The 22,212-nt window shown below is 38.8% G+C and overlaps 3 protein-coding genes across 3 annotated transcripts; 2 read left to right on the plus strand and 1 right to left on the minus strand.

Moving 5' to 3' along the window:
* Window positions 1-3,890: 3,890 nt before the first annotated feature.
* pou5f3 (POU domain, class 5, transcription factor 3) lies at window positions 3,891-6,843 on the plus strand. The gene is made up of 5 exons (XM_030742454.1): window positions 3,891-4,883; window positions 5,017-5,128; window positions 5,352-5,485; window positions 5,699-5,863; window positions 5,951-6,843. The coding sequence occupies exons 1-5, from the start codon at window positions 4,140-4,142 to the stop codon at window positions 6,188-6,190; spliced, it is 1,395 nt and encodes a 464-aa protein (XP_030598314.1). The 5' UTR covers window positions 3,891-4,139; the 3' UTR covers window positions 6,191-6,843.
* A 1,082-nt stretch (window positions 6,844-7,925) lies between these two features.
* On the minus strand, window positions 7,926-13,673 carry fut7 (fucosyltransferase 7 (alpha (1,3) fucosyltransferase)). The gene is made up of 3 exons (XM_030743125.1): window positions 13,613-13,673; window positions 12,415-12,501; window positions 7,926-10,097 (listed from the first exon to the last, which is right to left on the minus strand). Exons 2-3 carry the CDS (start codon window positions 12,496-12,498, stop codon window positions 9,036-9,038), a joined length of 1,146 nt encoding a protein of 381 aa, XP_030598985.1. The 5' UTR covers window positions 12,499-12,501; window positions 13,613-13,673; the 3' UTR covers window positions 7,926-9,035.
* A 2,612-nt stretch (window positions 13,674-16,285) lies between these two features.
* Window positions 16,286-20,552, plus strand: clic3 (chloride intracellular channel 3). Its single transcript, XM_030742707.1, has 7 exons — window positions 16,286-16,401; window positions 16,532-16,642; window positions 17,205-17,314; window positions 18,996-19,121; window positions 19,273-19,379; window positions 19,470-19,645; window positions 19,804-20,552. Exons 2-7 carry the CDS (start codon window positions 16,607-16,609, stop codon window positions 19,966-19,968), a joined length of 720 nt encoding a protein of 239 aa, XP_030598567.1. The 5' UTR covers window positions 16,286-16,401; window positions 16,532-16,606; the 3' UTR covers window positions 19,969-20,552.
* The last annotated feature ends 1,660 nt before the right edge of the window (window positions 20,553-22,212 follow it).

Consider the following 22,212-nt stretch of genomic DNA (forward strand, 5'->3'; position numbering starts at 1 on the left):
GTGAAGAACAGTGGTCCCTCACCTGATACACACTAGAGATACTTTTTAAGTGAAACCTTCATGGGAGAACACACAATCTACCAAAGCCAATGCATTATTTTACAGTTTTAAAGAAAATTAGTTCATATGCACATTAAAAGTGGGTCTTCTTCCTTTGTTGGTGTCCAGCCTGTCCAACACATTTCTTAGGATTAGGCTAAGGAGCTTTTTTTTTTTTTCCTTCTGAAAAACAGTCACATATCTCTGACTTCATCTGAAAAAACAAAACAAATGATAGAAAATACAAAAATTCTTTTTTTTTTTTCATTGATAGCACATCAGAAAACGTGGGCATTTTGAATGTGCTCTTACAGTACATAAACATGGATGTTGCTGTCTTCCAGGACACTCAGTACAAAGATGAAATAAAAACCACATATGTGCAACCAAACACCAAAATCCACCAAACCTTTATTTTACATTCTGATTAAATTTTTATCACGAAATGCAACAAGATATCTAAACATTCCCAGCTGCTACAGCAGAGCTTCTGTTAAAAAAAATTAAAAATCCACAACTAAAACACAGAGTCAATTTAATATTACTAAAAAAAAAAAAAAGCTGATAAACTAATTTTGAATACAGGGCATGATTTTGTCCTAATTAAATTAATTAACTGTAAATTAAAGAGCTGAATAGAATGGGATTTCATTTTAAGCACTCACAGAAATATTCCCATTTAACCTGGCAGCATGACACATTTGGTGCTGCCTCTCTGCCTCAGCCCTGGGTGATCCTGTTTGACCTTGTTTTACCTTGACTACACTAATAAAGTGTTTGTGTGTGTGTGTGTGTGTGTGTGAGAGAGAGAGAGAGAGAGAGAGAAAGAAAAAGGATCTGTTTGTGGTTTTTGTGTTTGTGGCTGAATTTCCGTGTGTGTGGGGAGGGGTTGCTGTCAGTCTTCTGCCCCTATTGAGATGTATGCAAATGCCACTAAAAGCTCTTTGTGCTTGCTGGTGGATAGCAAGAGGAAGGCAGCCATCAGCTCTAGGATGAAAACCTGAGTGGGTGGAGGTGTGTGAACACGGGTGTTAAAGGCAGGGCTGTTGGGGAGAAAATCAAAAAGCCATCAGACTTGTTTGTGAGAGATGATACTGTTGCTCAACAGGAAGGGTGGATTTTGGATTCCTACTAATTAAGTCAGTAGCAATCTGAATGCAGTATCTGAGATTTATTATAAGATTTTAATTTCACTCATTATATTTTTATTATTGAAAAAATTGAATTAAACAATCACATTTCTAATTGGTTGTGCTTTGTGGGGAGGTTGGGCACAAGAACAGTGTCATTATTCACAGAGTTCTTTCTAACTTGCAAGAATTACACAAAGAAGACATCAAATTCTACCACAAAGATCTTCCAGAAGTGCATATTTACCACTAACTGAAAATGACACAGCCCCCTCTTTATCTAACATGTATCTAGATAAATGAGGAACAAGTACAAAAAACAAGTACACTTGCACAACTAAATCCTGATACTCTTATGTGTATTTGGGTCATGTTGCTGAAATCTGGGTGTTTTCCTATATGTGATCACTTGAGCTGTGCAACATTCACACTACCACCCTATCAGCAGGCTTTTTTTTTTATCTGTTACTTTCTCCCCTCCTCTGATTGTGCTGAAGGGCTCTGATGAGTCTTGAAGAGACCTCTTGAGGAGAACTAAAGACAAGATCTGAGACATTTGGGGGTGGGGGGGTGGGGGTTCAGCTAAATCCTTGGATGCTCCTCTCACACATCTCCTCCTCACTGTACTGAGCCATTCAACACTAACACCCCCCCTCTACCCCCAAAACACCACCAACACTCCTTTTCTTTGGACACCCTGAGAGCTCTGTGCTCTGTTATCCCTTTCTCCCTCTAGCCCAGCCTATCTCTCTTGCTGTGTTTGTCTTTTTGCATGACAATTATTCTCTCAAGTCCATGTACCCAGAACAATACTTGTATAACTGGTATTTGATGTATTTTACACCACTGACTTGGCTCTTGCAGTCCCCCCAAAGATTTTAAGTGGTCATCTGTCGGTTATGCTGATTTCAGAAGAAGCTGATTTCAGAAGAAAACGTTCTGTTTGCAAGAACTTCTTAAACTAGACCATATGGACCACCAAAAAGGTCGTGATATGAACTTAAGGTATAAATATAATATGTTCCTGTATTTTACTATTCAACAATTTAATGTGAGAATACAGGTATTCCTCTAAGACTGCCCTCGAAAATAAGAGCATAAGAGCGCTACCTGCAAAAAAAAAAAAAAGTTATCAAGCAATGAATATATAAGAATATAAGAAACCACAATGGGAAAGAATGTTATACATGCATCTACATATGCAAATTGCATTCCAGCAGAACTTGATTATATAGCCTGCAGACACCTCGGCCAGTTTTGGCTCTTTAGGTCGTATCAGAGTTAATGCCTGCAGAAGGAACTGCAGACCAGAAAGAAACTTCCATCGAAACTTCAGGATAGTGTCTCAGATGATAGAGGGATAGTAGGAGTAGTGGGGGTGGTGGGGGTGGGGCCGAATCAAAGGCTTGAGGACTTTTTGTTTCAATGTGAAAAGGAGCTAATGGCCGACCATCGCAACCTGGGATCTGAAATCCCCGGGGTGCCCCCAAGGCCTCGACATACAATTGCACCCCCCACTCCCTTCCCGCAGTGCGTCTTCCTGCTGCAATCTGCGGCCAACCATTCGCGCTGGGGGAGCGCATCTGCACTGGGCTTTTGAATAGCCATTGATGGGGGTGAATGGGAGAAGTTCACTTGAGTGCTGTGGATGGGTTTATGGTTAAGCTTGTTTTTTTCCATTCGGAATCTGATAAGAACCCCAACATAAAAAGTAGCCGTAACTGTAACCTTTTCCTTTAACCTTCTAGCTCACTGTGGCCCAGAAGCAGACTCAAATCTTTGGACCTACTTGTTTTAAAGTAAATTAAATTAAAAAGCTGTCTGCTTTACTTTGGTACCCCCACTACAAATACAAATATCTAACAGCTCCAGTAGACTTAGTTTTGGGTTATAGTCAGTTGCTTTAAAACAATGAGAAAATAAAAACGAGTGAAAACATACACTTTGTAAAAAGGTGCCATGGGCATGAATATTTTCTCACTACTTCAAGAAGCTTTCCACAGCAGAGTAGAACATGTCTTTATCTGCAGTGGGAGGGAAATTTTTATTTCAAGTAGCCATAAACCATTTTTCTTTCCATTATGTACGTGTTGCCTAATTTATGAGCAGTTTATCACAGCGTTCTTAAAGAGATGAGGTAAGCTGACCTCTGTTTGTTTAAAATTACGTTTGGCCTGGTTGATTAGGTTAATTTGCTTCATCAGTTACTCTGGATGACATTGTTATTTGTTTAAATGGATGGTTTCAGGCCCGACTGAAGCTTCTGTGACAGACATTTTAATATCAAAGCCATCTCCTTAATGGAGAATAATTTAAAGAATCGCTGCATTATAATTCATGTATGAAGTGAGCAAATTAAGATGCTAAAGTGTTTGTTTTGGTTTTTACAGGACCAGTGACCAGCGCTTTTTTGAGCAGTGGTTTTACGGTCTTCTAACTAAATTCTTATTTTCTTAAATGTAAGTAATAGCCTAACTTTAAAATATATTGACTTTACATACATGAAGTATCAATACTATGCCAAAAATAACTTATAGGTTTAGGTGAAAAACACGCCCACTTCTTTGGGAGGAGTCAAGGTCATTTACAAATGCACCTTCAGCTGTGCGCAATCAACTAGCCGGCCAATGAGCGATGATTGGCTGAAAGACGATACTGACACCCGCGGCGCAGATAAGCGAAATCTTGGGAGCGGAGACGCATTTTATACTTGAAGGTAGATTAACGGTGGCGAGGACAAACCTTTGGGGGACTAGGCCGTTCACATATTAGTGGTTATGCTGCATCACAACGCAGCTTAGGCCTTCAGCTTTGCGTAACTTTTCTTTGGTGCGAGTTTATTTTTCTCTTCTGGATCCTGAAACGGATAAGCAATTTTAAAACAAAACAAAAAAAAAAAACAAAAAACCCTTGCTCCAATTTTTGGAAGCCCGCTTGTTCTTAAGCTAGGCTTTCTCGACTTTTTGGAAAATGTCTGAAAGCTCGCAGAGTCCCGAGTACCAAAGCCGGCCTTATGACTTCAGCCGCTCCAACCCTTGCGCGCAGCTTTTGGGTCAGGAGGGTTTTGGTAGCAGTACCTCCTTCCAGGTGCCCCACGGTGTCTTGCCAGATCCGAGCCGCCTTTACAACAAAAGCTGTTACAGTGGTATCGCGTCGACATCCGCGCAGACTTTTTTTCCGTTTCCACCCGTCTCCACCGACTACAGGGCCTCTGAGCTACAGCCTGGAGATTTTGGGCAACCCAAACACTGGTATCCCTTTGCAGACTACACCGGCCAACTTTCTGGCGTATCCACAGCACTCCAGCCTATAAACCTTAGTACCATTGAAGCCGAGGCGGGAGAGCAAATCAAACTACCAGAAATAAAGCTGGAGAAGAGCACCCCCGAGGACTACTCAGCCGAGGCAAAAGTTCAGCAGTACCTGACCCCTCAAGCCTCCAACGAGATGCCCCATGGATTATTCTACGCTAGGACTGGGACCTGGAACCCATCCTTCTGGTCCTTCTCATCACCTGGCAGCAGTGGCCAAGCTTCCTCAACAACCTCGGCTTCTTCCCCATCGCTGTCTCCTTCACCCCCGAGCAACGCACTTCCAGGGAACGCATGTTTCAGCGCGAACACACCCCAGACTGTCCCTGAGGCCCAGCCGCAGAAATCGACCTCCTCCAGACGAAATGGTGGGTCTTCCGTGCGAGAGTGCAAGGACCCTGAGGTAAGTCTTTTTGATAAAGCATGGTGATTTTGATGGCAATGGGCATATTTGTCAGGGTCTTGTCGGGGGAAAAAAAATCCGCAAGATTTCAGACTAAGTTGTTTTTTTGAGATTTATTCTTAAACTCTTACAGGAGACCCTTTCCACTGAAGAGCTGGAGCAATTCGCCAGGGAGCTCAAACACAAACGCATCACCCTGGGTTTTACCCAGTCAGATGTTGGCCTTTCTCTGGGAAGCCTTTATGGTAACTTGAGTCCCTTTTTGTTGAAACCTTAGGCCAGAGTTAGTAAATGTTGGTAGTTTGAGTCAAATTAGACAATCGATTAAAATGGCAAGATCCTGAATACTAGTTCATGAAGTGTCTTTCTGTTATCTTAAGATTAGAACATTGGACTTAATGAATTCACCCAGTTCTTTCTTTTTCTCTCTTCTTTATCCATCTTTATTTTTGCGTTTGTCCCATGTGGAAGGAAAAATGTTCAGCCAAACGACTATTTGTCGTTTCGAGGCTCTGCAGTTGAGCTTCAAGAACATGTGCAAGCTGAAGCCCCTTCTGCAGAAATGGCTGGATGAGGCAGAGAATGCAGAAAATCCTCAAGATGTAAGTTTCAGACAACTAGTTTGAGAACACAGATTGCCAAACTTGTTACTGCTTGGACTTTCAGGCCTACCTACCACTCCAAACTGAGCACAAATATGTTGTGTAGTGATTACTTGGCAGCTCAGTTTATGCTACTCAGAGAGCACAATCCTGACCTCAGTTTACTGTAATGGCATTCCTAAACCTTTTGCGAATGTGTTTCTGCTTCCTTAGATGTACAAGATGGAACGAGTTTTTGTCGATACCAGAAAAAGAAAGCGGAGGACCAGCCTGGAGGGGGCAGTGCGTGCTGCTCTTGAGTCCTACTTTATCAAGTGTCCCAAGCCGAACACCCAAGCCATAAAACACATTTCAAATGACCTGGGCCTGGAGAGAGATGTAAGCACACAATTATTTTCTCATCGAGTGTCTCTTGTTGGTCACATTTTTGAGTAACTTTTTTTTTTTTTTTTTCCCCTTTTTCAGGTGGTACGTGTGTGGTTCTGCAATCGCAGACAGAAGGGGAAGCGCTTGGCCTTGCCGCTGGATGAGGAATTAGAAAGCCAGCTCTACGAACAGGGTTCTCCTCCCATTCCTCCTCAGGCCTACCCAGCCCCCAGTTTCCCTGGAGGCCATCCTCCCACACTCTACATGCCTCAGCTTTCCAGGCCTGATGTGATGAAGCAACCCCTGCATCCTGGAGTGGTTGGGCACCCGACTAGATAAAGCGGGCCAACCAGAACCACAGATTGCCTTCCCAAACTTCTGCTCAACCCCCAACTCACACTGGAAAGGAAGTACTACAAATGCAAACCATCTGATCATATCTGTGATTTGTGCAATTTGAAAAGGGTGAGATCAAAGTGGTTTCCTTCTGTAGCCCTGAAGTGCTTTGACTTCAGATACCAAAGGGGATGTTATTGTTGCTGATTGTGCCAACAAGGGAAAAGCAAGGGAATGATACCGTGAGGGACACCTCCTTAAACAGTATTCAATTTTGACAGTTTAGCCAATGCTTGTGCAGTACTTCTGTGTCATGTCTGAAGAGCGCATCTGTAGTATTTGTCTAAACTATCACTGCAACAGAAAGTGCTCTTATAAGATTCAATTGTCCAAATGTTATTCTTATCTTTTAAATGGTAGTTTTAGCCACTGAATTTTATTTGTATACCAAACTTGCATTTTTCCCTTGTGGTCATAAACGCTCACCAAAAAGAGAACCTCCAAAAGCCCTTGAGTGGGTTTTAATGTAATATTTTTAAGGAACGTGGCAAATTCATTGTTACCCTTTTTACTCGTTCTCATTCTACACATTTACTCAGATAATTAGCAGAACTATATCAACTGCTGTTTCCAACTTATAGAAACTCTTGTAGGATTCCCTTTTTCTTTTATGCTTTAATTGCTAAGGTTACATGTTGACTATAAGTGCGGTCTCATCCTGTTTGAAGTTACTTTGGTTTTTTTTTTTTTCTTTTCTTTTCTTTTTTTTTTTTTTTTTTTTTTTTTTTTTTTTTTTTTTTTTTAATTTAAAAAAAAAAAAACCCTGAAAACAATGTTAAATGTCATTCCAACTTCAAGATACATCAGGAAGTCCCTAGGTGACAATAAAATTATTAGCAGAATCGGCTTAAAGTTGTCAAACAATGGAACAGTCTGTACTACCATAATTTATTTTTGGCCCAGGTTATCTCAGTATTGATTACAAGCTCAACTTACTGACTTGAGTCATTTACTGAGAGTGCAATCACGACTTTTAGTCCTTAGCTGTTAGTTTTTTTGTTTTGTTTTGTTTTTTTTTTTAAGCAAAACTAAATTGTTTAATATATTAAATCTGGAACAGTGACATTTTTCACTTAAAAAAAAAAGTTTGTAATCATTTGTCTATGCAATCTATTGACTTGCCTGTTATCTCCCCCCCCAATAAATCCTGTCAAAAGAAATGAATGCGTTTCCTTTTTGATGAACCTTCACTACAGAGTAAATAGTTTGCAGCTGAACTTAAACCCTTGACGGGAAGTTAATGTTATGTTGATAATGTTGAAGCTTGGTCATTACCATAACTGGAAATGTCCATATAGGCAGAGTATGTTTGAGGAAGCAGTGTTATCATTGTTTCCATTAATGAGACTTTGCCTTATCATAGTTTACTATAACTACCTTATCAGTATAATGTTGAACTGGTGGCTTTCTCTATTTCGTAAAAGATGACCTGTTGTGAACAGTTCATTTTAAATGGCTTTTTAGATGCCTTGATAATTGCAAGTAAGAAGTTAAAATGAAGCAAGGACAAGGCACAATTACTTATGATTTTCATTCTTCAGCTATGTTGTGAAAGCGTATGAGCGACCAAACTGGCAAAAAAAACAGGCACAGGTGTAATTTCAAATTGTGGACTTTATTACACCCCACCCCAAAAAAAAGACATAATATGAAAACAATTTTTAAAAATCAATGGGCCCATAAGAGGTCAAAACAAAATTTACAAAAATCATATTTAACCGAACTCAACTGACCTTCCCAAATGAGAGAAAGCTCAACCTATGTAGTAATGGAATAAACCGTTTTAAATGCCACAGGGGGAACCAGAGTTTAACTATATTTGAGAAACACACACAAAAAAAGAACCCATTCCTCCCCATGGGGTTACAACAGATGGTTAAGTCCACTTGATTGGCCTCTGCAGTTAAACCAACTCCACCCTCCCTGTCCTCTTTTGCTCAAACCAAGGAAGAACTGGAGGCAGGTAACAGACTTTCAGTTGTGTCGTTGCAGACAACCATCACAAAGCCCAAACTATCATGTCCAATTAATGATCACTTTATGGAAAATAATGCTATCATTAGCCTGACTGTCTAAAGGTAAGAAAATTTGTCTCTGGAATTCTAAGCTGGACCAGCGAATTAACTCACTGTACCCACAGCAGCTTCTTTATAATAACTGACCTGCAAATAGAAGAGTGGTATAAATCTTTGCATTTACATTTCAATTAAATTAAACAACCTTTTCCTATTTCTCCAAATGCTAAATAGTTATTTTAACCTCAAGACATTATGATAAAGTGGCAGCAGTTAACTTAGACATAGAGTTTTTAATATGTAGCAGTTACATTGCTGTGCATATAAAGACATTTCCATGATGTGCTTTGAGATTTTGGGCTAGGTGGGCTAGAGTCTGATTCTGTCACGAGGCAGGTTACACCATGCCCAGTTCTCCACTACATCCTTTTCCTTTTCTTATTTCCCAAATGCTAAATAGTTCTTTAAACTTCAGGGCCCAGTTTCCCGTACAGGGATTATGTCTAATCCTGGACTAAAGATGTTTTCCTATTGTGGTTTTCATTGACTTTTTCCTTTTAGTCTAGGACCATGCTTAATCCATGACTGGGAAACTGGCTGAAGGTGTTGGGATAAAGTGCTAGGGACCTATGTGTTAGGAGATCACTTGGTCATCATTCTTATATAGCAGCTGCAGTACAGTTTGTAAGTTGAGAATTATGTCAAATGTGCCCAAAAAAAAAAGCAAAATTGAAAACCTGTCATCAAAAACTAGCAACTACAAACATTTAAGCTCAACTGCTAGCACTGACCCATGCCTGCAGGTCTGAGTAAACTTTGTGCTTTGGTAAACTTTTGTGCTTTAAGCAGATATTACACAGTCTTTCCCTCCAGTCTGTGTACAGTTTCACTCTCCAGCGTTTTTTCCAGGTAAAATATTCATTGTAGCGTTTCTTATCATCTGCAAGCTGTTGTAGATACTTTCCCAATTCATTCATTGATCCAAATTCATCAACATGGATGAAAGAATTTGGTGGTGCCACAGCTTTGTAATCACGTAAAGGTGGTCCCAGGACAATGGGCACAGCTCTGCCTTTGTAAGCATTCCTCCACAGCTTCTCTGTGATGTAATCTTTAGCAAGTGAATTCTCCAAAGCCAAATAAAAGTAGCAGCGAGATATTGTAGGTAAAAGTTCTGAAGAGGGAAGACGGTTCTTCGTCCAGTGCCCGTAAACCGTCACAGGAACTGAAGCACTGAGGTTCCTGTACACTTGGCTTCTTTTGTGGTTGCTCCTGTAGTTGCTGACCACCCAACAAACCAGAGAGCTCTTGTTTAAAGAATGGTCTTCATCCAAATGCTCTTCGCCCTCCCTCCATAGCAGCTTACCATAGGGTATATTGACATCAGCATCCCTCCTGTAGGTTATGGTCATGTTGAATATATTTGCGTACTGATGCAAGTTTCCACTGTGAGCAGGGGACTCCAGGGACATCCATGCCCACTTCTGGCCCTGTGGCCGTGGGAGGTGAGTGGGCAGCGTGTGGATGCTCATTTCCAGCTCTCTGTGGTGGAACACCACTACATCAGCTGTGGGGAAGTAGGAGTGCTGGTCCACCAGTGTACAGTGAGGGATACGGTAGAGATTCCAGCAGACATCACCACTCAGGTTTGATGGCCTGCTGAAGGGCCAGTACCACAGCAGGACGGTCAGATTTTCACTTTTGCTGTCAGGATTTAAAGGTTTCAGAGATCTACTCAGCCATCCATTGAGGAGACCCAGTGGTAAAACACAGAGAAAAGGGAGGATGAGAAGCCTCTTCATTGAACTGCACACAATCTGTTTCATGAGACACTCCTGCCATAAGAAAAAAATTAACTCATTAGTTTTTGTTTTTTTTTTTTTTGTTTTTTTGTGGTTTCACTGTTTGCTGTGAGCAGATATAAAAAGAAACAGTATAGCAGAAGTGAAAATTCCATTCAGATGTAAGATCAGTGCTTATACTGCACAGTTTTGTCAAACTACAATCCTGTGAATTCCCAGTAATTGTATCAATAACCAGCCCAGTTAAAGGGGACCTCTTATACTTAAGTCTGTTTTTATTTATGTACTACGCAAGGTCACAGGTTAAAAAAAAATTGTCATAGTGGGTCTTCTTGTAACCTCTCTGTTCATAAAATTCCACTTCATTCACATCATTTTTTTTTGAAAGACTGTCCTTGTTTAATTGTGTTTACACAGAATGTTTCCAACACAAAATATGGCAAAGCATAAGTTAGTACCGAACAGAGAAAATACAGCAGGAAATAGTCTTCTAAATTGTATTAGAGGTAGCTAAGTATTTAATTTAAACTATATGTGGTTTTTAAAATTATATCCTCATCTGATGAATATTAATTCAAGTCAGTTTTTTTATTGAATAAAAAGTGTTTTTTGCAATAGTTTGAGCATTTTGTAATTATTCAGTATTTATTTTAAATAGAGGATTTTATTATTTCTGTCATTACTGGGTAAAAAAGCTTAATGAGATTTACAGAAAAACTCTGCTTTAATGTTCCTAATATAAACATTTATAATCTGCTCTAATATTATCCTTCACTGATATATGATGGTTTGCTTACAGCCATGCGATGACTATAAAGTTTTATTAGTAAAGGCAAATGTATTATAAGAAATGTATAAGCTTTGGCCATCCATATTTGAGATATTTCAGTATAATTTTGGAAGGATGAGCCATTTTGAAAAAGGGAATACAGCTTGTGTCCAGAAAAAATAAGCCACTATGAACGGATTCAAAATGGATCCTAAAGGGATGAGTTGGATCTGGTTCCGGTCTAAATCTGTGATCCTTATCCCTTTTTGGATCCTGCCATGGAAGTGGACTCCCACACGGATCGTTACAGAGCCTATGGGTGAGTGCAAATAGTCCATTTTTTTCAGGAAGGTTCCTAAATGAGAGGTGACCCAGAAGTATCTGCGTGGCGGCCATAATAAGAGCTGTTCCAGTCCTCCAAACGTTCCTTTAAAAGCTACTTGTTGAGTTGTTTGCATGAAGAACAGATTTATATAAGCTCTCTAATGAACTTACATAAATCGGATCAAGTTGTGTATAATCAGTAAGGTTCGTTGAAGATTAGGATCATCCTAAATTAATTTTTACTTCAGGTCATCTGGGATCAGCGCTGGATGGAGGGAATTTTACTGCAGTCACAGAAATCCAAAACGCGAGGGAGGGAAATAGTTACACTGGATCACAGCAGGTAAATATAAGAAAATAAAATCTATTTAATTTTACGGGCTATGGTGGGCAAATCATTGTGATGTTGCAGTCGCAGGGTGATGTTCTAACATTGTGCTATAATTTATTTACAAAGATGCAACCAGTTCTCTCTTAAATGTGCACATTGCAACATTCAGGCACTAATCTAACACACTAACACGGTTTCATCAATAGCTGCGTTTTCTCAGACATTTCACTTGTATTCGTTACAGATTCAGCAGAGAGAAGTCGCTCGCCGTGTGCGCACTGCTGGGAAAAAGAAGCTCAGTTCAGATAATTTCTGCTCTGTTTCAGTAAAATCTCAGTATTATGAGGGAGGCAATAAACACTAAACACTCGGCGGAAAAGTTTTAGGACAGATAGTTTTTTTTTTTGTTTTTTGCACTGCTCACAACTTTTAGCCATTTGACCCTCTTTAGTAAATCTAGGAGCTTTTAACGTAAAAAGAAGGGTCTGCGCTGTTGCAGACGTTAGTAAATCTGACCCCAAACATTCCCCTTTCTTTATAGTAAATAATATTTTCCACAAACTTTCTCTCGTTTAAATGCGCTTCATAAAACAACGGGGTTAGAACACGTTGTGGCGAGTTAACATGCGCACTCTGTAGTCCATATCCTGCATATTGTAGTTTTAACAAGGCGGACATCCGACGTCACATTGTTCAGGAGAATAGTGGAAATTCGTGCTCACCACTTCTCCTATCCACCTTTCCTTGAGCTCCATGAAGTTTTCAGGTCGAGGAAAACGGGAAGAGGAGATAGGAGGTACTTTTTGAACTCAAAAACAAAATAGCAAACTAACACTTAACTGGAATTTCAGTGTTTGTAAAACCGTAAACTTCAGCAAAGTAATAAAAGCCTGTTGTATTTAGTCATCAAAGTTTCGTGGACTTACCGTTAGTGATTTCAATTTAACATGTGGCTTCCAGGATGAAGACATTCCACCACTTCCTACTGAGATCAGGACCCCTCCTGTCATTTACTTTATATGGACAAAACAAACAAACAAAAAAAGATATAAAAAAAAAACAGAAAGTACAGCTGAAGATTAAATATCACCTTACAAACAGGGGGAGAAACCCTTTCAGTCACCGTTTGCATACTTGTTATCTTGCTGTTGCTATTTGGTTAATTATTCCTCTAATGTCCGATAGAAAGGAAAAAAAAAAAGAATAAAAAAATTGTGTAGGTGACACAAGCTGAGTTACAAATAACAAGGTGGAAGTTTGAACAAATGCAATGCAAAAACATTTTAGTTAATAATATTTTGCATTACATGGTACAGCATGTTAAATTCTGAACTAATACAGTTTATTTGAATATGTGATCATGCTTACTTTTATACATCTTCTATATATTCATATAGAAGGAAAATACCTAATTTGCTTACTCAGTGTGCTCTTTTTTTGAGTGTGTGTGTAAATTTAATATTTCTTTTGAAAGTGAAATGCGACGCTGTGAAATACAAGATTAAGGAAATGGGATTTTGAAAAACACAAGATGCGAAACAACACACTTTCAGTTTGTGTAGGAAAACGAAGAAGTTCAATAATTAAACTTAGGTTATGGGGAACAAACTCAATCTCAAAGAGCAAAAAAGTTATCAAAGTTATCACAAACTTATTTTGTACATTTGGAAGACAGAGGAAGAGAGCATATTTTACAAAAAAATAAATAAATAAAAATTAGCCTCCTTCATAAGAACATGTGCATTTATATTTATTATGTTACATATTTATTATTTCAAAATTTATGTCAGAATGTAATAGTAGTAACATTATTCTTACAAAACTGTCCGTCTCTACGGTTCAGACCTAAAGACCAACTACAGGATCTTGTGAAAGACTGAAAGAAGCCGACTGGTTAAAATGTCACAACTGTTCACTTTTAACCATTAATGTGTTTATTTATTGCTAGTAGTCAATGAATGCAAGCTGGCAGATTTAACAAGAAAAGGTTGTATGTTTTGCACACACAAAGGCACGCACAAAACCTTAAAAATAAATGGATTTAGAAAGAAGATACACTCATCAAGAAACTTCATTTGAACCACACTGACCAGAAAGACAAAACCCTAAGCCTTCTCCACTAACCTGATGATGAGATGAGTGGTTTCTGTTCTGTCTTCAGTCACCACAAACATTTTCTTGTTGCTACCGGTAGAAATGTGATGGTAAACTTGTAAACGAAGTGTAGGAGATCCAAAAATAAATACCCCTTCAAAAAATCGGAGGTGTGGCTCACAGAAATCTTGCTGGATATACACTTAGATATGCATATATATAAAAAAAAGTGCCACATGGCCCCAACCTCTTTCTAAGTCCAAATTCCTGCTTTCTGGTTAATGCGAAGCAATTATTCTCCTTTGAATCTTTGGCATCCCTCACTCTATAAGAAAAACTGAGCATGTTCAAGACGTATTTGCTGCATGTGTGCTGTGGAAAGAGGAAGTGTTAAGTATGATATATGAAGTGGGGGTGACACAAGGGTGAGTGAGTCATAGTCAGGGAAGAAGCTGTATGGTGAACTTTGTAAAAAGCCTCACTGGCAAACCCCTTTTTCTACCCAACACCTGCGTTGCTGTGCAAAACAAGTTTGCAAATGTTCTATTAATTAATATGCAAAACAAAAGTGAAGCAAAGGGCCTGAATCTTGGAGCATTAGTAAGGTGGCAAGTAAAATGACAAGCTAAAAATACTACAAGAAGTTAGATATATTTACTGCAGTACTTTTCCATACTCATGCTTGGTTATCAATGATTATCAATCTTGGTTGTTGCCTTTTTTGTTCTAAGAAATTAATAAGCAGCAGGAAGAAGTGGTGAAAAAGTGAAACAGAAAAAGGATCCTATAAAATGGCTTTGTTTGTCTCACACTGATGTTCTTTATTTTATTTTTAAAATGCTATAATAATTGCTTCTCTGTCTCTCCTTTTACCTCTCAAATTGAATTTTTTTCATCTTTATTCTTTGATGTTTGTTTTTTAAGACAGTTTCTTCATTAACTAACATAGTCAGTTAAAATCTAGAGTTCCCCATCCTTTTGTTTAGTTGTTTTTTTCTGTGTTTAACCCAGAAAGAATTGCAGATAGCCTAGTTGTAGTTTAAAATCTGCAAATGTGCATCTCTGAATATGTGAGCATGTGTTCTGGTGTTCTGGATCACATGGACTGCTGCAAAAAATTTTTTTTTCAAATCTTGCTTCATCTTGAATTTGAGCAGCAGAGGTCACTGTTTGTCTACTGATCAACACATCACCAGCTCAGCAAACTTCTGCATCTTGGTGGCTCTCAGTGGGATTTCTGGACCCCTCTGGGAAGAATTTGTCTGCCTTTTTCAACAGCTAATTTTCGTTTTCCTTAACCTTTGACCCACTCCAAGCATTGATCTCCCAGCAGCGTCTTTGGTCTAATGACAAGAAATTAAATGTTACGTAAGCAAGTTCCCATATCTTCTAAAAACATTAGTTTAATTATAAAAAGAGATCCCCCTCATGACATATATTTCTATTAAATCTTACCTTTCCTTACCTGTAGACTCTGCAACAGTCACAATGACCTGACTGTAACCTGCCAATTTATATCTGACATTTCCATATGCTTGAGGACAGATTTGCTGCTTTACTTCAAATGAAGTAATATGAGAAAGGAACATCACTTTTAAGACAATCATTCCCTACATATAAAAGAAACCACTATGAGTGTTTAATATGCCTCCTCTTTATAAGTCAAACCATTTCTTCATATAACATAGTTGGTTTTTGTTCTGCTTTGCACATCATAGTTGTCGTGTAGATGACAAAAAAATTCTTTGAGTGGGAAAAAAAGCTGCTTAAACCGAAGTGAAGAACTACTTTTCCTGAATACACAAAAACTGTTGCAAATGCTTGCAAAGAAACGGAGAGGTCAAACGCTGTGATATTTTGATACTTTTGACACAGATTGTTGCAGGCGTGTATTCAAAGAATTTAGTGTTAACAGGTATCTTTGAGTGAATCAAAGGCAGAACAGCTTTCTGTTAGATCCTAAATGAAATAAGAAAGTATACAGTTTACTAAACAGTGAATTGCTTTAATTAAACTTAAGTGTGTGACTTTAGCACAAAGTCACAGATGATGACTGAAAAAAACAGGTCACACCCTGCTAATTTCCTCTCTCTAGTCTGCTTTTTTCTAGGTTGTAATCTTGATCTCACTCTTCGAGCTTGCACCTTTTTTTGTCTTTATCTGAATATACTTGACCGTGTTTCCGTCTCCTCGGGGACAATTGTCTCTGGTGAATACTTGCTGTAAATCCACCGTTGTGGCACTCTAGAGAGAGCTCTTTCCTGTTCCAACATGGCAGTGCCACAGTGTGCAAAATGGGATTCACCAACAAGTACCTAAGTTTGATGTGGAGAATTTTTCTGGCACTTTACAATATCAGGCAGTGTTAACAACCTAACCAAACACCACCGGAATGAAGGAATAGACCAAATGTTCTAGTTTCTAAAATCTTTTGGAATGCAGCATGATGGAGACGTTATAGCAGCACACCATATACATTAGCGCAAGCAAACTACATAACCAGTCCAGTTTTTCATCGACTCACCTTTAACCAATTTATTCTGCTGCATAGAGAGAAAACCAGGGCTGACAGAGTCAGACTGGACTGACTGACAGGGACAGACTTTATCGAGAGAATCTGCTCGAAGTGAAGACAGATCCAGATTTACCTGTCTGACTGGTTACTCCAGGGGAGGTGTGTGGTACCTCTTGTTGCTTGAGAGGTGTGGTGGTAGATGAACAAAAAACAGAAACAGGTGCAGAGTAGAGCAATAAAATAATACAGGTGGAGGGAAGTTAAAGTACTGTTCTTGCATCCAGTGCTGACTGTGGTCACCAGTGTGAGTATATCCTTCAGTAAATGTACATTCTTTAAAAAAAAAACAAAAAAAACCAGAAGTGTGTAAGAGGGTGTGTGTCAGGAAACTTTACTAGCACTATCACAACTCTGTCATGTCTTTCCATCAACAGTGACTGAAAAAAAAATCAGTTTGTAGAACTAGCAGTGGTAGGTCGACATCAGAGGACAGAAACTGAGAAAGAAAGATGGCCGAGGAGCCAAAGATTGAACTCTTCGTAAAGGTAAGACATACAACGACACAAAATCATACAGTAGATGTGGAGAGAACAGTACAAATGCAGTACATGATAGCATGCTATTTGTACTCATTCCCAGCCACTCTTAATATCAATAGTAATGTTAGGGTAACATTTTCCTTTTTGTTCACATCTAAAGTTGTATTAACAGATACAAAACAAAATCAGCTGCTTTTAACTTTAGCATGCTGCTTATTCTGTGGACATAAATAAAAAAATTAAAAAAAAATAAAGAGAGAAAAAGAAAAACAAAGGTACTTAAGAATATTTAGGCTGTAATGAAACATATCACAGGATATGGCAGATATGCAAACCAGTATTTGATTAATAGGTTGTCTAATCTGGGTGTGAAATTCCTTTGTAGTTTGTTCAAACTGTCAGAGCAGAGCAGGCTTGACCAGAATACCTGTGCAGGTATTCATGGTTTGGCTAGTTACAAAAGGGAAAACTCATGTACAAGTGTGCGATTTTATAAGCATTGTCATAAAAGCTTGTAATAGTTTCCTCTGCTATCTTTGGTCTATAATGTTATATCTTTGTCTGACAGGCCAGTTATGATGCAGAGAGTGTGGGGAACTGCCCTTTCTGTCAGAGACTCTTCATGATTCTTTGGTTAAAGGGAGCCAACTTTACCCTCACCACTGTAGACATGAAGAGGTGAGAGCACATTTTATTCTTTCTTCAAAAAGTCTCTGAGAATCATGAAGAGTTGGACACAAAAGGAGGATGGCTTCATTCTGCTTTTTCCTGATGTAGTCTCAACAAACCTAACCTTTAAAACTGTTTTTCACAAGTTGCATTCATGGCCAGAGAAGTGCATTTGTAAAGGAAATGTGAGGAAAGTCTGATTTACATTAAAAAACACACAAAACAATGAAAACCTGTCAACACCCTCCACCCCCCGTTGAGTTCAGGAAGGGTCGCAGAGAGACTGAAGGCCCTGCAAGCATACACTGAGCAACCGCCACAGTAACAACACCTAAAGGCAGGCAAACAAATTTACATTTATACAGGATTCAGTTTTTGGTAAAATGGATATATGTGTAAAAACAGTGTGTAATGTGAAAACTGTGAATTGCTGAACAGAAGAGATGATTGCATGTGAAGGAATTTAATAACATGAGTGCATGCTGCTTAAGCCTTTAGGTTTCTGCGTGTTCATTTATCGAACAGGAATGACACGAACAACGGAATAAGGAGTCCAGTTAGTTAATTCTTTTTCGGCTTACAGTTTCATATAGTCACAGCTTATCAATCTTGGTTACATCACAGAATGTGGAAAACAGAGAATTTCAACAGCAAGGTGACCTCGACTTCTCCATTTCTATCATTTATGTAGTCTCCATCAGGGGCTGTTAGTTAGAGACATACCCTGAACGAACTGTTCTTGGCTGAAACCAAACATTATGTACTTGTGTATGTTAATCAGTTATGTTTATTTTCCAGTCTAAGACAAATTTCTCAGGCAAGTAAATGTACATAAGGTATACATATGGCATATATCATGAATATTCCTTCACATGGCATAGACCAAAGAGGTGAGGTACGGGTAGAGTCAGGCAACTGACCTCAACAAGATGCAAAAAAAAAAACTGCAAAAGGATGTAAAGACAGATTACAAAAATATGCAAAAATAATCACAGCTACTGTCTATACAGCTGCAAACCCCCCACATAATTGCCACAACATTCACAATTGCAAAAAAAGGGTAGAGAATAAGCAGAGAGAAACGCAAACAGACCACAAAGAATTGGAACTGACTCAAAAGAGTCACAAAACGAAAGCAAACAAGCAAAAGAAATCAGATTCACATCTTAAAGCAGATTGGATGGATGCAATAACAGATAAATGTTGTGTTTGCTTGTTAACAGTGCCCCCAAGTGACACAAAAGTCAATGATTGTGAGGTTAACAAAAACGCACAGGGGAGCTTGAATTAGAATTACAACGTATAGTGAGACGCAGCACAAGAATGTTCAAAACTGAGGATAAAAAAACCCCCCAAAACTATTTGAGATAAAACTTAAAGCTGTTTTTCTGGCAAACAGGCAGTAACTGAAGAAAAAAAATGATCTCAAGGAGCACAACATGACTTTAAAAATTGGGGGTTCTTAAAAGAAAGATTAAGGATTTATTTACAAGGTGGTTATTCTGCAGTTTGTGTTAGAGCGTAGCATTTAAGCATCAATGAAAACAATTAAGATTTTGAGAACAGTTAAATAAAAAAACATTCAAAATTGAAATCATAAATAGCTATTTTATAACTAACATTGTGAACTTGAGCGTTTTTAACTTTCTGACCAAGTGTGTCAAAATAAGCCTTCATTGATCGGTCACAGGGCTCCAGATGTGCTGAAGGATTTGGCTCCAGGGTCTCAGCCTCCCTTCCTCATCTACAACGATGAAGTCAAAACGGACACTAATAAGATTGAAGAGTTCCTGGAGGAGACCTTAGCCCCACCACAGTGAGTAAAGAGCATCCCGTTTCAATTCAAACATGCAAACCACAGGCTTTTTATTAAATATATTTTGTTTTCAGTCCTTGAAACATGCGGCATATCTGAGTCATTGCTGCACCAGCACACATTAAAAACATTTTTATCTGACCAATGACAGGTATCCAAAATTGTGCTGTCGACACAAAGAGTCCAACACTGCTGGAGAAGACATCTTCCGAAAGTTCTCTGCATATATCAAGAATCCCAATCCTGGATTAAACGACAGTAAGTATTTCAAGCCACTTCTGCTTTATATATGAATACATGATGGAATGTGTAAGCACAGGGTAACAGAAAGCTTGTGACTTCTTTCAGTGCTCGAGAAGAAATTTCTTTCAACTCTGGTGAAGCTGAACATGTATCTAGAAACTCCTCTCCCTCACGAGCTGGACCAGAACCCAGATCTTACTGTGTCTTCACGCCTCTTCCTGGATGGTGACAGCCTTACATTGGCAGACTGCAACTTGCTTCCCAAACTCAACATTGTCAAGGTGAACAGAGTTCAGCAATCTTCTGTGCATCCAAACCTGTATTTTTTTTCTTATGCTGAAAAAGAGCAAAATGTTCACTTTTATCTGTGTAGTATGGGGGATTTCTGAAACACAGTGAGCCATTCCTGGACTTATTTGTAAAATTACTCTTTCCCCAGGTGGTGATTAAGCAGTACCGCGACTTTGCCATCCCCACAGAGCTGAAAGGGCTGACACGTTACCTAGAGAATGCCTACAAACGAGACGAGTTTCGCTACACCTGCCCAAATGACTCAGAGATTCTCCTTGCCTACCAATCTGTCGCTCAGTACCTAAACAAATAGAGGAGTGAACCAAAAGAGGGAGTGATGACACAATGTTCATGAAAATAGAGAAAACAAAAGAGAAAATGCAAAAAATACTTAAATACAACATGATGAAATATCTGAAAAATTATATCTGTGCTGAAATTGTATTAGTCTGTAGATAGAAAGCAGTTCAAATAATTTACTTTCTATGAAAAGTGTAGTTGTTTTCAGGAATTTGGCTCCCTCTAGTGTCCATCAAGCGTTTTTGTAAATACTGTGCATGTATTGTGTCTAAGCATAATATTAGTGACTGTATATTAGTAGCAGCAGTTTAAAACAGGTTTAATTTAAATGAAAAAAATGAAGGGTGAAGGAAAATAAAGAATATATATTATTTAATATGGACAATATTAAAGGGTAAATATAAAAAACTGGTTAATGTTGATAAATGAATGCTGTGTGAGCACGTGAAAGTCTTTGCTAATTAATTCCTACTTTAAAGTTGTCATCAGTAATCATTACTTAACTTTAATGGTAACTTCACCATGATAGAGTACAGAACCGAGCATGAAACCATATCAGTTTGTTAATGGCAACTGAATGACAGAAATAAAAGTATTAATGACACGTGTCTGTATGTTGTTTGATGCACTCATGAATACATATCATATGCACACTATGATTTAATTTTGGTAATACACATATTTATATGCAAGCAGTGTTTCATGTGATATAGCAGTGACTAGTCCAGGTGGTGCTAGTCTGAACTTATTTACAAAGCTGCTTTTGGGTAGCAGGTACTACAATCCAATGAATGCTGAGGGACCCAGTCAGTATGATTACTTGAGAACCCATCTTCTACATTATACTAGATGCTCATATTCCCAGCATTATGGTAAAGTGGTTATTTTATAAGAACCAGAGTCTAAATATATGACTTGTACTTCCTGACCTTTCTCCTTGTCATTTGTGCAAAAATGCTTGCAAACCTACTGACATCAACTATGCAACAATTAGTTTTCTGGCGAGTGTCTTATAGAGCTATTAGTTGGCACGGCAGCATGAGGAAGGAGAGAAAGAAGCAGGACGAGTTTACTGACAGGGCTTTGGATCGGAGCAGTGTTGTCAGTGACTTTGCTGGGAGCAAGGCCTGAAAGTTCAGATGGATGAGAGTTTGTGTTTTTGTAAAGGACTGAAATGTTACGATTTCTATGTTGAAAATACGAACTCACACTGTAATCTGTGCGTATGATACATCTATAAGCTGGTCCACTAATTGTTGAATAAGGATTTCTATAAAGGAGTGTGCTTGTTATATGGTGACCCATCCAATCAGACTGTGAGGACAGGAATCAGAGAGCGAAATCTGGGTTTCGCTCTTTGGTTCCTGTGCTTGTACAAGTTACAGTTGTCTTCTTGTCACTTTAGCAAGACTAAATCTGTTTGGGCTTGTAGTAGCCTAAATGATGATGCTGTAAGTTTATAGCATAAGCTTAGATAAATGTCTCCATTCCACCCGACCTCTGACTGCAGTTGTTGTCCATAGTGCTGATCAAAAGCTGGAATAATGCGTTCTAATCATGGACTTCAGCAGGAAGCAGCAGAGGGACTACCATCCACTTGTCATCAGTGGTGCTGAGGTGGAACGAGTGGACACTTTCAAATACCTGGGAGTGACCATCTCACAGGACCTGTCATGGACTCATCACATTAACATCACTGTGAAGAAGGCCAGACAGCGTCTCTACCTCCTCAGGGGGCTGAGAGACTTCAAGCTCCCACTCAAGGTGCTCAGGAACTTTTACACCTGCACCATCGAGAGCATCATGCGTGGGAACATCACCACCTGGATGGGAAACTGCACTAAGCAGGACTTCATGGCCCTAAAAAGGGTGGTTCGTTCAGCTGAACGGACTATTATTGCACAATGTAAATTATTATAATATTCTATAATTCCATGTAAAGTGTTATAGTGTGTATAGCGTGTATAGTGTGAATTACTTATTTTTATTCTTCTTATTTATATGTGTGTATATGTGGTTGTGAAATACATTTCACTGTGCATTGTACTGTGTATAGCTGCGCATGTGACAAATAAACACTATCTTAGCTATCCTATCTAATGCTATTGATATTAATTATTGTTGCTATACGCTATTATTTTTGTATTCTTTCTCTCTCTCTCTCTCTGTGAGACAGAGAGAGAGAATGTGAGACAGTGGTGGTTAGAATCCAAAAAATATCTGCCCGGGGCCTGTCACAGAGTTGTGACAGTGCTCA

This window comes from Archocentrus centrarchus, chromosome 12 (assembly GCF_007364275.1).
Source record: "Archocentrus centrarchus isolate MPI-CPG fArcCen1 chromosome 12, fArcCen1, whole genome shotgun sequence".
NCBI classification, from domain to species: Eukaryota; Metazoa; Chordata; class Actinopteri; order Cichliformes; family Cichlidae; genus Archocentrus; species Archocentrus centrarchus.